This window comes from Jaculus jaculus, chromosome 5, assembly GCF_020740685.1.
Source record: "Jaculus jaculus isolate mJacJac1 chromosome 5, mJacJac1.mat.Y.cur, whole genome shotgun sequence".
NCBI classification, from domain to species: Eukaryota; Metazoa; Chordata; class Mammalia; order Rodentia; family Dipodidae; genus Jaculus; species Jaculus jaculus.
In genome coordinates this window covers 117,182,545-117,198,195 of record NC_059106.1, presented here as the reverse complement: position 1 = coordinate 117,198,195, position 15,651 = coordinate 117,182,545, and the positions used below count along the sequence as shown (strand labels likewise).

The 15,651-nt window shown below is 38.9% G+C and overlaps 1 protein-coding gene across 2 annotated transcripts in view; it reads right to left on the bottom strand.

Annotated features, from left to right (window-relative positions):
• Smc6 (structural maintenance of chromosomes 6) overlaps positions 1-15,651 on the bottom strand; it is an 85,145-nt gene that overhangs the window by 59,330 nt on the left and 10,164 nt on the right. The window contains exons 4-8 of one of the 2 annotated variants that reach the window (XM_004663785.2): positions 15,387-15,492; positions 6,975-7,111; positions 6,200-6,261; positions 3,143-3,223; positions 1,805-1,906 (exon numbers count right to left, since the gene is read on the bottom strand). In XM_004663785.2, coding sequence (XP_004663842.1) covers positions 1,805-1,906; positions 3,143-3,223; positions 6,200-6,261; positions 6,975-7,111; positions 15,387-15,492 — 488 coding nt within the window. The remainder of the gene's footprint in view (positions 1-1,804; positions 1,907-3,142; positions 3,224-6,199; positions 6,262-6,974; positions 7,112-15,386; positions 15,493-15,651) is intronic. The other variant, XM_045149990.1, reaches the window with a different exon arrangement.

Sequence of the window (15,651 nt, the reverse complement as noted above, 5' to 3'; positions counted from 1 at the left end):
ATTCTAACCCAAAAAGGCAAGCTAAAAAGTTTCTGAAAAGCTCAATTGGTATTTAAAACAAAACAGTTGTTAGATTATATACTCTAATTGCTTAAGTTCCTAAGGTCTTATTATGTTTTATTTCAAATATTTTCAATTGTCCATTAATATTTTATTCATAAAATATAATCCTGTGCTAAAAGGAAAAAAAATAAAATAAAATAAAAAAACAGTATGGGGCAGGGGTGGTGGTGGGGGGTAACAATATGATACAGAATCATCTAAAACTGGTGGGATTTGAAAGTAGTGAGTAAGCCTGACATGCCTTTAACCCCAGCAACTCGGGTGGCAGAGGTCGGAAGATCACTGTGAGTTCAAGGCCACAGTGAGACTATGTAGTTAATTCCAGGCTGGCCTGAGCTAGAACAAGGCTCTAACTCAAAAAAGGAAAGAAAAAAAGTAATGAATGAATACTTATAATGTGAAGTCTCATGATTTTGAGGTTTCTGATTACCAGAAAGTTAAGATTTTAGGAAGCTGGGCTGGAAAAATGGATTAGAGGTTAAGGTGCTTGCCTGAGAAGCCTAAAGACCATGTTCCACTTGCCAGACACCAAGTAAGCCAAAAACACAATATAATGCATGCCCAATGTGTTCTAGTGCTCAATTACAGGCTTCTGATGTTTGGTTACTATGGCTGTAGACCCTGGCATGCCAATTTTGTATGTGTGTGTGTATGCCCCCCCACACACACCTCTTATAAAAAGAAAAGACCAGTCTGTTGTGCTTGCCTCACAAAAGGAAAAATGAAAGAAATTTAGAGATCTAAAGAGAACAAAACAGGGTTGGATGGCTCAGTAGTTAAGGACTTTGCCAGCACAGCCAAAGGACCAGGGTTCCATTCCCCAGTACCCACATAAAGCCAAATGCCCAAAGAGGTGCATTATGTCTGGATTTCATTTGTACCTGCAAGGGGACCTGGTGTGCCCATTCTCTCTCTCAAATTAAATAAATGAATATTTTTTTTAAAAAAAAGAGTGTAAAACGTAAATGTAAAAAGTAAAGACAATAAGCCATGGTTGACAGGAGGGACTCAAAATTCCAGTGATTTGATGTTACAGAGGCTACCAAACAATTATATGATTAAAGAATAGTGCCTAATGACCCATGTTCAATTCCCCAGTACCCATGTAAAGCCAGAAGCACAAAGCAGTGCAGGATGGAGTTCACCTGCAGTCACTGGAGGCCCTAGCTCACTCATTCTCTCTCCTTGCACATAAATAAAACATTGCAAGGCATGGTGGCACATGCCTTTAATACAAGCATTTGGGAGGCCAAGGTAGGAGAATCACCATGAGATCGAGACCAGCCAGAGATTACACAGTGAATTCCAGGTCAGCCTGGACTAGAGTGAGACCCTACCTTGAAAAAAAAAAAAATTAACAGTTTGCTAATGAATGAGCAATCTAATGTATGAAATGATCTGTGTGTATTAGGCTTAACACCAGCATGATGGTTGTTTTTGTTAGTCCAATAAAATAAATGTTAATTAACATTTTCAAACTATGTATAGTGAGAACCAATTCATCGATCAATGGTAAGTGTATGGCCTCACCCTCTAGTATAAAGTCTTGGAGAACCAATACATGGGTATACCCATTAGCACAAAAAAAGGTACCTTGAATAGAAAAACTAAACTGAACATATTTCTGAGTGCTACAAAAATGTCATTAGTATAATACACATACATAAAGTACTGCATGATACCATTAACTTAGCACTGTAAGAATCTGGCTCATCTAAGTGAAATTTATAGTTTTACAAACCTCTTCTCCTTGATTTATCTGATCCTTCGTTCTTTCCTTTGTTTCCATAATGTATGAATAATCTTCCTTCATCTGTTCAAGTTGAGTTGCTTTCATGAAAAACTAAATTGGCAAACAGAAAAGCACAACTAGGAATCTGTAAGCTTCTATATGACAGAGAAATTTTGTCCCTGAAAACTTTAAGACCAATTACATGAAGAGAATAAAAAACAAGACATGTGCATATAAACAAAAAGGATACAGCTTTATTTCAGATTCAGATTCAGATTTATTGAACATGCTATGTTCACATCTGCATGTTCAACTACAGTCCACAAAAGAAACACCTTTGGATATGAATAATGCAATTTTGAAATTTCAAAACTTTTTCCATTTTTTAAGCAAAAATGACAGATTAAGGGCTGGAAAGATGGCTTAGCGGTTAAGCGCTTGCCTGTGAAGCCTAAGGACCCCGGCTCGAGGCTCAGTTCCCCAGGACCCACGTTAGCCAGATGCACAAGGGGGCACACGCGTCTGGAGTTCGTTTGCAGTGGCTGGAAGCCCTGGCGCGCCCATTCTCAATCTCTCTCTCTCTGTCTCTTTCTCTCTCTCTAGCATTCTCAAATAAATTAATAAAAAATGAACAAAAAAAAATTTAAAAAAAAATTAAAAAAAAAATGACAGATTAACATTCCTATTTTTGGTCTTTTTTATTTTTTGGCAAGCCCAACACACTGGAATTTTTTTTTAATTAATTTTTTTATGCAGGAGACCAACAGCAAGAGTGAGACAGAGAGAAGATTGGCATGTCAGGGCCTCCAGCTACTGTAACCAAACTCCAGACACATGCACCATCTTGTGCACATGTGTGACTTTGTGTCACCTTGTGTATCTGGCTTACATGGAATCTGAAGAGTGAAACATGGATCCTTAAGATTTCACAAGCACATGCCTTAACTACTATAAGCCATCTCTCCAGCACCATATTTTTGGTCTTAATGCATCCTAAATCTTCAAAATACCACATACCAAGCTTTAGCAGCAATCAAATTTTATTAGCTTTTGAAGTTTTAGATGGTTTTAAATTTGTAAGTTATTATATATGGTCAATTATTCATTTCTATCTCTGTGAAGATTATTCTTTAAAATAATATACTCCTTCAGAATGAAAATCAAAAAGTAAAAACAATCATCTACCAAGAAATTATACTTAACACCTTGATGCAAATTTTCTAATCTACTCCTACATTATTAAATTGATTACTTTGAAGGAAAACAACCCCAGTATCTGATATGTGAGCAAGTATGGCCTGTACTTTTGGAGGTAGATTGGTATGTATTTACATTGATGACTCTTACTTTGTATTTATCACCTTCATTTTTAGACTGCAAGAACTGCTTGCTCATCTCCTGTGTCAAAACAGACACTGGATTATCCACCTGAAATTAAAAAAAAAAAAAAGTTACTTTTAACAGCATTTCACTTACTTGTTCTTTTTCTTTTTGACTACTTTTGGTATTAAGGCCAGTACAGGCATATATAGAACACAAGAAAGAAACAGGAATGTCTGAGTTCCAATATGGACCCTACTAATAGCCTCATCCATAAAAATTTCAGTATATACTTTTTTCTGGCTCCTACTTTCTCACTTGCAAATAAAGGGCCTGAAGCAGGTGACCTCTAAAGACAACTCTAGTCCTAATGCTAAGGCACTATAGACACTTAATTTTAAAATATATATTTTATTTGTTTATTGGGGGGGCAGACAGAGAAAGAATGGGTATAGCAGGGTCTCCAGCCAGTTCAAATGAACTCCAGGCACAGTGACCCTTTGTGATTCCTTATGTGAGAATCAAACCTGGGTCCTTTGGCCTTGTAGGCAAGTACTTTAACTGTTATCTTTCCACCCCTGCATGTGTAATTTTTAATTAATTAATTCAAAGTATCTTAGCAGAAAGCCCTCAAATCTTGTCCCCTACAAATGTAATATCAACAGCTTCAAATTACATAAAGAAATGTTTTATTGTCCTAGAATAATTTTCTTTCTGAAATCACATTTAGGGAACAATGGTGCTATTGTGACTATGGCAGAAAGCAATGAAATCTTATAGGTTATAAATTCTATATATACCAATATAGATGAGACATTCTTTAATGCTCTATTAAATTGTCATGTCACTACAAACATGGTTGAGGAAATCTCTCTGGCTTTTGGTTTGAAGGTTTTAGGGTAGATGCCCAGTAATGGTATAACTGGGTCTGTTGGTATTTCTATAGTCAGCTTTTTCAGGAGTCTCCATATTGCTTTCCAAAGTGGTTGTACCATCCTGCATTCCCACCAACAGTGAATGAGTGTCCCGGCTTCTTGACATCCTCATCAGCATTTATTTTCATTTGACCTTTTGATGTTGGCTATCCTTATTGGGGTAAGGTGGAATCTCATAGTTGTTTTAATTTGCATTTCTCTGATGATTAGGGATGATGAACATTTTCTTAAGTATGTGTTTGCCATTTGTATCTCTTCCTCTGTCAATTGCCTGTTCCTCAACCATGTTTGTAGCGGCTCAATTCGTAATAGCTAAAAGCTAGAATCAACCCAGATGTCCATCATTAGAAGCATGGATAACAAAGATGTGGTATATCTACACAATGGAATTCTATACAGCAGTAAGAAAAAATGACATAAAGAAATTTGAGGAAAAATGTTTGAACATGGAACAGATCATTCTCAGCGAACTTACCCAATCACAGAAAAAAAATCGACACATAGTCTCACTCATCTGCAACACCTAACCTGAATCTGCCCAAGATGCCTTACATACCCAGCAAGCACCTCATGGACTAGACAATAAGATGGATGGGAGGGCGGGGAGGGAATCAAAGGGTAGAAAACAGTAATCCGGACCCAATCGGCAATGGTACCATAAAATTCTACTTCCTAAAAGACAGACCAAATGGCTGAACCTTCACTAGACCCTTACAGGAAACACCTGAACCACAAGACACTGGAGAGGGTAGAATCAAGACTGACCTAAATCTCCTACATCTTCCCTCCCTCCCTCTCTCCCTCTCCCCTCTATCTCTTTCCTCACTAACTCTTGTATATTAGTTATCTTTTTCCTCAATTTCTTAGTGGACACTGACCTGTAACCCCCACTTCCAGCTTGGGCCTACCATCCACAATGAGTTTTTGATCAGAGAAACCTACAAGGTTTCTCAAAACAATGACAGACTTCTGTCAGAGTACTTGATGACCCACTAAAGGCCAGTGGTAAGACCCTATTGCTGAAGACTCTATACGCAGCTGATGCGGAAATTGGAATGACATGGCTGGAAGCCAGGAGAGAGTCAGTCCCCAGACAGTCAGCGTGTCTAGTGCCAGAAGGTGCTACATAAGCGACTGGGGGAAATGACCAAGATCTGTCCAAGCAACACATTGTTTAACCTAATTAGCAACAAATAACCTGATGTGATGCCCACACAAGTGCAATAGTGGTACACAGCCATGGTGAGGAACCAACTGCTCTTGATTTGGCTAACTGATCCACTCAGTGGTACTAGACCCATAGCTGGAGCTGGGAAACAAGTCAGAACCATACCCAAACACAAGCCCACTCTACAACATCAAGCTACCATCAATCACGGGGTATAAGAGGGCCTACACCTATCATACTGTCTGTCAAAAAAGTGTTATCTCAATTTTCCGGGTGCTAACTTACTCTCCGTTGGAGAATCTGCTTCTCTTTTCCAGATAGATGCAGATCCTAAGAAGAGAGCTGCCCCAACATACCTCTAAAGGGGCCCAACTGAAACTAAGGACAACTGGCGAAATAAGCAAGGGTGATGTTTTCCTGTGAACTGGATACCAACACAAAGGGGAAGGAGACCAACACAGAGAAAAATCAACTCCTACCAAACCAGAGAGCCAGAGCCTCAGAGGCCCCCAACACCTCATCACTGAAGTAGACCAAAAATGAACCCAACATGGCTCAGGGAAATTTTGCGGAAGAGGGGGCGGAAAGAATGTCAGAGTCACATGTTGGGTCATGATTTGCAGAGACATTTATCATACCAATAACTGGGGGCTAACTCCACAATGCACAACCCATTTTCATTAGCAAGGAGGGTCTAATGGGAGGGGGTAGATCACAGATGAGCCTAAATAATGGTACCAAACTGCCTGTATTTACTGAAAAGAAAACTAATAAATTAAATTTAAAAAAAATTGTCATGTCATACATGAAAAATGTGTATTGAATTGGTAAATGCTAATGAAGTTCACTGAAGACAACATATTCTTGTCGTCAACTACTTTATGAAATCATCTCAACTGTTCATATTCCACAAACTTTTTAAACCACATCAATTAAAAAGAAGTTGCATAAATTAATCTAAAAAACAAATTTAGCAATTACCTGGATGTTAAAATGATCAAGAATTGCAATCAGCTCTTCCTTCTTAGTAGAAACTATAGCACCTAGGTACAAAAACAAAAATAAAGTGACCAGATTTCTTCTTGTGCAGTATTCCACAAGAATAATGTACAGTCAACTGTAAATACTAACATTAATTGCCTTCTATTGGAACAACAAAACAGGTTCGTATATGTTGATCCAGGGACATGGCACAAGTATGTTGAGGAGGAAAAAGGCACCAGTAAACTGACAGTGCTTATTTCCTCCTATAGCTAAAAATTTTACTTTACTCCTTGCCTACCTTTCCATTTCAATAACACTAACTACTCACTTCCTCTTTTATGTCCTTTCCAACTCTTGCTATCTCTTTCACAGGGATGAAAGGCGGTCAGGACATAAGAAAATAACATGGCCTATATACATGGTGTTGCTTTTAGAATTTCCAATGGTAAAAACTAAGTTAATATATTCATGTACCTATACGTGTATATATATGTAAAAATAATTGATCAGCTGGACATGGTGGCGCTTGCCTTTAATCCCAGCACTCAGGAGGCAGAGGTAGGAGGATTGCCATGAGTTCAAAGCACCCTACGAACACATAGTGAATTCCAGGTCAGCGTGGGCCAGAGTGAAACCCTACCTCAAAAAAAAAACAAAAAACAATTGATCATGTTATAACACTTCAAGATTCTTGGAAGATAATACCAAAATCATGCTTTTGAAATGAGTATTATTAATAATTTTATAGTAAACGAAAGGAAAACCAACAAACCTTTTTCACTTTTGAGTTTGTAAGACCGACTTCCATCCATGCTGATGTGTTGTTGCACAACTATAGAGTTGCCATACACATTGGCCCTGTAGGCATCATCTCCTCGGTTCCTTAATGTTATTGAGATATCTGCTGAGCTAGAACAAGATTAAGCTAAGTCACAGCAAGTCCTGTGCACATATAAAACTAAGTTACCACAATTCCAGTATTTACAAAACCTCCTCAAATAATCTAATTACTTTGAAGATTACCTTTACATCGACAGCGAATGGTTAATCATGGTCTACTAAAAAATATTAGAAAAATTGTTCCTGACCAAAAAAAAATTTGAGAGGAGAAACTTCATAAAAGTTGACTATTCTATACATAAAAATACTTTCACATTTGCATTAAAACTAAGATCTGGTTGTTTCAAGACATGTTATACATTTTATTGTAAGAACCATATAAGGAAGATTTTATTGTGACAACCATGAATTGTGTAACAAAGCATTATACAAAAGGAAAGGCCTTTCAGAATTCTAAGTTAAGAATCACAGAGTAAAGTAGTAACATTTTCTAAGATTAGGGTTAAGGGAGGCAATTTCAAATTTTCAATTGCTTCACAATGAAAAAAATAAATTGCTAGCAGGAAATATAAGCTGTGGAGGTAGGTACTAGGTTGCAGAGGAGGAGGTACTGAGGTGCTATTATATAGAAAAACATGATTACAGATAATAGTATGCTATGCATTTCAAAAAGCTACAAGGTATTTTGAGATATTTCACTTTACAAAATGATAGCTAGGCATGGCATTATAAATCTGTAATCCCAGCACTTGAAGGCTAAGGAAGAACTGCTGTTAGTTTGAGGCCAACCTGTACTACAAAAAGATCTTCTGTCAAAAAACAAACAACTGAGCCGGGCATGGTGGCGCACGCCTTTAATCCCACCACTCAGGAGGCAGAGGTAGGAGGATCGCCGCGAGTTTGAGGCCACCCTGAGACTACACAGTAAATTCCAAGTCAGCCTGGGCTAGAGTGAGACCCTACCTCGAAGAAAAAATAAAAACATAAACAACTGGGCTAGAGATATGACTCAACAGTTAAATGTGCTTCCTGCACAAGCATGAAAACCTGAGGTCAAATCTCTAGAGTCACATCAACAGCCAGGTGTGGCCACACCCATCTCTAATTCCAGTCCCACAGTAGAGCAGAAAACCTAAAACAAAGAGACTAGAACTCCAAAAAAGACCAGGCAGAAGAGTGATGGAGGGAACATCCATTCCGGCCACCAGAAGTACGTACCTCCAGCTCTAGGCAAGTTCAAGGGATACCAAAGGGGGACGTCCACCATATACAACACTCATGCATTACAAAAATAAAACAACAAAAACAGGTCTGTCCAAAATATGACAAATTTTAAGACAGATCTTTTTAACCTGATTTGAACATAATAAAGTATACACTAAAGTATTACGTGGTACCAACTTTTGTGTTTACGTCAGTTTTAAATTAAAAAATATATAATGCAGATCTCAAAATTTCTTAAGGCTTTGTAAACATTACAATTATGAATGTTAAAAATAAAAATCTGTCTGATATCTTCTGTTGTCGTTTTTAAGGGTTTAAAAGTTGAAAGTGAAATAAAATTAAAAAAAAAAAAAAAAGGGCTGGAGAGATGGCTCAGCAGTTAAGCGCTTGCCTGTGAAGCCTAAGGACCCCAGTTCGAGGCTCGGTTCCCCAGGTCCCACGTTAGCCAGATGCAGAAGGGGGCGCATGCATCTGGAGTTCGTTTGCAGAGGCTGGAAGCCCTGGCGCGCCCATTCTCTCTCTCTCCCTCTATCTGTCTTTCTCTCTGTGTCTGTCGCTCTCAAATAAATAAATAAATAAAATTTAAAAAAAAATAAAATAAAATAAAAGTTGAAAGTGGGCTGGAGAGATGGCTTAGCAGTTCAGTGCTTTCCTATGAAGCCTAAGGACCCTGGCTCGAGGCTTGATTCCCCAGGATCCACGTAAACCAGATGCACAAGGGGGCACATACATAATGGAGTTTGTTTGCAGCTGCTGGAGGCCCAGGTGCGCCCATTCTCATTATCTTTCTCTCCCTCTCCCTCTCTGTCACTCTCAAATAAATAAATAAATAAAAGCTGAAATTATTTTTATTTTAAGATACATTTTTTTTTTAAATTTTTATTTATTTGAGATAGACAGACACAGAGAGAAAGGCAGATAGAGGGAGAGAGAGAGAATGGGGGCGCCAGGGCTTCCAGCCTCTGCAAACGAACTCCAGATGCGTGCGCCCCCTTGTGCATCTGGCTAACGTGGGACCTGGGGAACCGAGCCTCGAACCGGGGTCCTTAGGCTTCACAGGCAAGCGCTTAACCGCTAAGCCATCTCTCCAGCCCTTAAGATACATTTTTAAAAAGCATTACTTTTCTATTCTAATTTGTATTAAAATAACAATTGGCAGAAAAATATGTTAGTGAAAGGCATTAAGAGAATTTTTGACATATAAAAGCAGACACTATTTTCCTTGATTCATATGAGCATCTGCCAAAACAACTATTTTAATTGGCAATTAAATGAAACCATTGACAAAACAAATGTTTCCATGAATCTGCAAACTTCAAAACTTCCCATTCACAGGAAATGCAGATAAAAAAACAACAACTGTGAGTTTCAGTGTGCTAGATGACAGAATGCAGCATTTGCTAGGCTCATGTGCAAGAGCCATGTGGTGGTTTTAATATAATATGGCCTCCACAGAATCATGTTTGCTGAATCCCTAGTTGGTGGTACTACCAAGGAAGTACTACTAAGACCTCCCTGGAGGAGATCTGTCACAGGGGCAGGCCTTACAGTACTTATAGTCCAGTTCTACTTGATGCTTTTGCACTTTTTTCTATTTTCTTAATGCTGACGTGATAACGTGACACCAGATGGCAGCTCCTGCCATGCTTTCATTACTATAATGGAAACTTTCCATCAAAACTATAAGCCATAATAAACCCTTTCCTTCCATAAGCTGCTTTTGGTCTGATGTTTTCTCCCAGCAATGAGAAAGCAACTGGTTCATGCCCTGAAAGAAAGGAAGATTTTGGGGCTGGAGAGATGGCTTAGCAGTTAAGTGCTTGCCTGTGAAGCCTAAGGACCCCAGTTTGAGGCTTGATTCCCCAGGACCCATGTTAGCCAGATGCACAAGGGAGTGCACATGTCTGGAGTTCCTTTGCAGTAGCTGGAAGCCCTGGCGCGCCCATTCTCTATCTGCCTCTTTCTCTGTCTGTCACTCTCAAATAAATAAAAAAAAATTTTTTTTAATGAAGATTTTAGTAATAACCATCAGTCCACATCCCCATCTCCAAAAATTGAGGTAAAATATACATGTCTGCATCCAGCCATTGAATTCTCTTCTAAAATTCAAATTCAGGAAGTGATAAAATTCAAAATAAACCTGCAGTTGCCCTCCTTGCCCACTGACAGACTAAAAAGCTGACAGTTGCAACCTGTACAGCCTCTGCCCATGTGGGACGTGCAGGCCCTGTTAATTCTAACAGGCTAGGGGGTCATATTGGTGTTCTGTGTAAACCCAGCTTAAGCTCTGGTTTATTTTTCTCTCACCCTTGTTTTGCTCTCTCCCTGTCTCCTTAAGAACTTAAAGCCTCTACGATTGTTGGACGACATCTTATCTTTCTTTGCAACTCTGTTTGGCCACATTCATAAGCTGGATGGACAATAGGTCCAAATAGTCTGAGAATGATGCTTTTGGTTTCCAAATTCTCACTGATAAAAAAAAAAAAAAAAACACCTTCTGCCAATGTACATACAGGTAAATGGCCCAAAAATACCCTATTTTTCACTCTACATGCATAGCCTTCTCTCTGTTCTATCTGCTTTTCTTACCAGGTCCTTCTAGCTACCTCGCCCCAACAGCTCCTACAGTTCCTCCAGCTCCCTCAGCCTCTCCTGACACCCTGCTTGGTAACAAGTTTTGATTTTAGTCTCTGAAGTTGTAAATAAAATAGAAATGTGCAACTTCTGAAAAAATGAATGAATGAATAAGTATGTGAAGGGGAAATGTCTTGTTCAAGCTGATTTTGCTAGATGATTATCACTGAGGTTATAATCTAAGTTTTATAAAAAGTGACTTATTGTGATTTTGTTCTTAGAAAAACTGAAAAAGCTCCCCATAACTTGGGAAAATCCACTGTATACAAACAATGTTAATATAGTTTGTCAAAGCTTCATATAACAGTCATAAATATTTCTTTAGTTAAGCCTTAAAATTTTTCAATGGTAAACAGTACTTATTTAAGAAATTACCATGTCTGTCATATTGTCTCTAACGTAACTCAACAATGACCAAGTTTTATTTTATTCTTGAGCTATGTATAATCAGTCTCAGTCAAGGTTTCACTTACTTGTCTCATTTCGGGTATCTTAAGTTTGTAGCTTACAGAGATATTGATACTTGAAACATGTTTCCAGTGGTAGAAAAATAAATCTTAAATTGCTGTTCTACTTCTAGTTTCGGAGGTAACTGGTACTTGCATTGGTATGCAGACTAGCCAAAGTTGACAATTTTTATACCATCTTGTCTTTTCCTAACATACAATTTCTAGATTAAATTGTCTTAAAGTTATTGATAAAATAATTAATATTGTTTTCAGGGCTACCAAAATGTTCTGCCTATACTGACAGATACTTAAAAGATAGAATGTGCATGCTTTCTATATCCCAGACACAGCTTACACTGTCACCTGATAACTAAACTTAAATATTAATCATAATGATTTTAAACTATTGTGTCATTCTTTAACTAGATCTGCTTTGCTAACCAGATATGTTCTGCACCCTTTTTAACTAATCTGTTCTGCTAAACAAATATGCACAGTTTCTCTGAGTGAGTAATAACCATATGTAGAAGCCAAAATCAATTGAGAACACTGGAGTTAAAAGGATAACCAATATTTTGGTTCCCACTCCCAGGTCAAAAGGCCACAGGAAATGATGTGACACTTGAACTTTTAGCCTCTGGTAAATTACCTGTCTTCTTGATCACAGAGGATGTGGAGACCCAGAAATGAATTCAAAGTCAATGTATCTGCAACAGGAGAATCACACCGGAGGAAAATCAGTCCTCCAAGCTTCCCAAAAGAGGAAGGGCAACTTGTTCAGCATGGCCTTGACTTATCCTGGCAGATTACAATGCTGAGAGTCATAGAATTCCTCACAGGTCCCTGAAAGTCTCTTCTACAGCATAGTTATTGTCCTCCAAAATATAAAGTTAATTTTGGTAGCATACATGTTCTTAATCACCCAGTAAGAAAAATATAACTCCATTATGAACAATAATTTGGACTAAAAGGCTCCCCTGTCTGATGCTGACTTACAATATTAGACTCTAACATTATTTCAAGTCTTCTGCCTGTGCCTGTCCTGGATTAACTTCACCTACCCTGACCCCAGCTCCTCCCACTTGCTTTAGCAAGAATCAGAGCCATTCCTCAGGCCCCCTCCTTCCTTAGCCCTTACCCTATCTCACCCAGGGATAAGTATACTGCCTACCCAATGGTCATTCTCAAACTTAAAACTCTCTTGTGTTCCTACTCTTCCCCTAATCCTAAAATGCCCCTCTGCCTCCTGTTGTCCCAAGCCCTCTCTCTCTCACCCCTGAATGCTCATCCTTCCTTTACACCTGGTGTTTTGATGTCATAGCTGTAGGCAAGAATAACAAGCTCCTTTAGTCTCCCTTCTGTCTTCTCATGCACAAAGGCCATCTCCCTCACTTTTTCTATAAGAGGTGTCTGCCAGGGACTGCCCTGAATCCAGCTCAATACAGCGATGGTATGAAAGAAGTCTCTGCTTCGCTCAGCACCAAGACATAACATGCTACACTAGTGCTGTCGATCTCACCACTCTGACACCTCTAGCCACCATGAAACTGCCTCCTTGCAACCTCCCTGAAGAGACACCCATTGACTGCATTATCCAGCCTCTCTCATAAGAGCTCATCACCCTTACAGTCAGCATAAAAAAAATTAACCTTCATTTCTTATCTTTAACAAAAGGCTGGAATGTTATGTCAGGCCAAAATGGAGTCAGCAGGATGGCAACAGAGACATAAGGTCATCCACATTCCTCAAGAAACCACCCAGCCATGATCCCTTCCTTCCCTAAAAATGCCCCAGGTCTAGGTTTCCTGCCTCCTTACCTCCCACTTGGTCATGGTTCTGGTCTCACACCCTAGCTATTTCCGTTCCTCACCTTCTCACAACTGAAGAACTCTATATAGTACACTATCTGTACTCTCAGAAGGTGACTTTGCTCCACTCTTGAGAGTCATGTATTTCCAGAATAAAAGCTTTCATCTTTGCCTCAGAGTGATCTCCATGGTCTTGGTCACTCCTGAACCTTATACTAATGTTTTATGTCTAAGCTAAATACTTTGAAGTCTTCCCCTGACTTGGGAAGTAATGAAACCCAAGCAAACATTTTCAACCTGTCCTGAATCATGTTTATAAAAATCCTACCTTAGACAAACTACTGACTTCCAAGGACATGACTATCAATAGAGGAAAACATAAAATGTATTTTAAAACAGAGCTGATAAAGACAAAATCATTCACCAGACCTCAACCTCCTCTGTACTAACTCCCCCCTCCTACCCCTCAGTTTTTCAAGGCAGGGTCTCACTCTAGCCAGACTGACCTGGAATTCACTATGTAGTTTCAGGCTGTCTCAAATTCAGTGATCCTCCTACTTCAGCCTCCTGAGGGCTGGGATTAAAAACATGTGCCATCATGCCCAGCCCTGTTTTCTTTTTTGAGTCAGGGTGTCTCTCACTCCAGTCCAGACTGATCTGAAACTCAGTTTTAGCACAGGCTGGCCTCAAACTCATGAAGACCCTCTTACTTCTACCCCCCCGGGTGTTGGAATTAGAGGTGTAGGCCACCATGCCAGGTTTCTTGTTCTTTGTTTTTGGAGATAGCACCTTACTACATAGACTTGGCTAACCTGGTACATATGTTAAAAGTACATGCTGGCCTTGAATATGCAGCAATATTTCTGCCTCAAACTCCCTATTACTGGGACTATAAGGGTGAGCCATTATACCTACCTTTTACTAATACTTTTTTTTAAAAAAAGGAGATAATATCAGAGATTTTCAAAACCTATTAGTATTCATCTTTCCTTTCCTCCCACTCTGAAGCATTTGGTATCCATAAAAATCTCCTTTGTTTTATTGCCTTAGTCTGTCATAGTTGCAGATGAGCTGGCCCACTAAGGACCACAAGTCTCTCTTAATGGACTCTTCGTCTAAACACTTAACATCCGCATCCTGTTGTGTGGAGTCTGGTCTGTCAATCTGGAACAAGCCTGAGGTTATCTTAAAGACAACTTGTTTAGGGAAGCAGAGGGCAAGGAGACACTTTGTTGGGATGGGATCCAAATAAGATAAGCAAAACCAGAAAGCATGCTAGAGAATTTTTTTCAAATGATTCCCTTTCAAGACCACTGAGCATGGGAAATGATTTTCTGGATATCTTTTCTTTGCTTATATCAAGTTAGTCATGGCTTAAGGTTAAGATTCCTAAGGCTTTGGAAATTTATAAGCTGCTAGCAATCCTGATTCATATCCTGTTCCCATTTTATTTTAAAATATATATTTTATGTGTGTGTGTGTGTGTGTGTGTGTGTGTGTATTTATTTATTTGAGAGAGAAAGAATGGGCATGCCAGGGCCTCCAGCCACACATATGAACTCCAGACACATGTGCCCCCTTGTGCATCTGGCTAATGTGGGTCCTAGGGAATTGAACCTGGGTCTTCTGGCTTTGCAGGCAAACAGCCCCCTATTCTACTTTTGAATAATAAAATAGGGAGAAGTTAAATGGATAGAACACTAAGCAGCAAGGTCAATATTACACTCTATCATATCAAGGTTTCTATTAAAGAAAATAAGAAGCCACACATACTGGGAGAGAATACAACAATTTGGTAAATTTTTCTGACATAGTATGAAAAAGAACAGAGGGTCTGATGAGCATGAACATTTATCTGATGGACAAGAAGACAGAAAAAATAAAAGGAAGGAAAGGAGGACACTTGCCAGCCTGAAAAAAAGAGCTGCTAGTAGGCAAAAAGCAGCAAATTCATCAAATTCATAATGATGCACATTTGACAATACATAGTTATATTAAAGCAAACTATGGCAAAAAGGATCAATATTCTGAGCATGGTAGCACATGTTCATAATCCCAGGGCTTACAAGGACAGGCAAGATGTTAAGAAGTTACATAGCAAATTGAGGTCAGCCTGGACTCCATCTCATCTACACAGTCACATTATTTTCCCTGATGTCTTTATGAACTGAGATTTTAAAGCAACTGTTTCTCACTAAAGAAACAAAAATACATGCAGAAAGCACTTACTTCTGTCCAGCTTTCACAAAACCTTTTAAAGAGGATCCTCTATTAGTAGCAACTGCTTTTCCACCAAGACCAACTATGAGAGCTGTGAGGACCGCACTCTTTCCACCTAAAGAAACAAATGTTAAAAATTTACCTGGTGGTTGGAAGGCAGAAGTAGAAGGATCGCCGTGATTTCAAGGTCCACCTGAGACTAGAGTGAATTTAAGGTCAGCCTGGGCTAGAAGTGACCCTACCTTGAAAACACACACACTCAAATAAATAAATA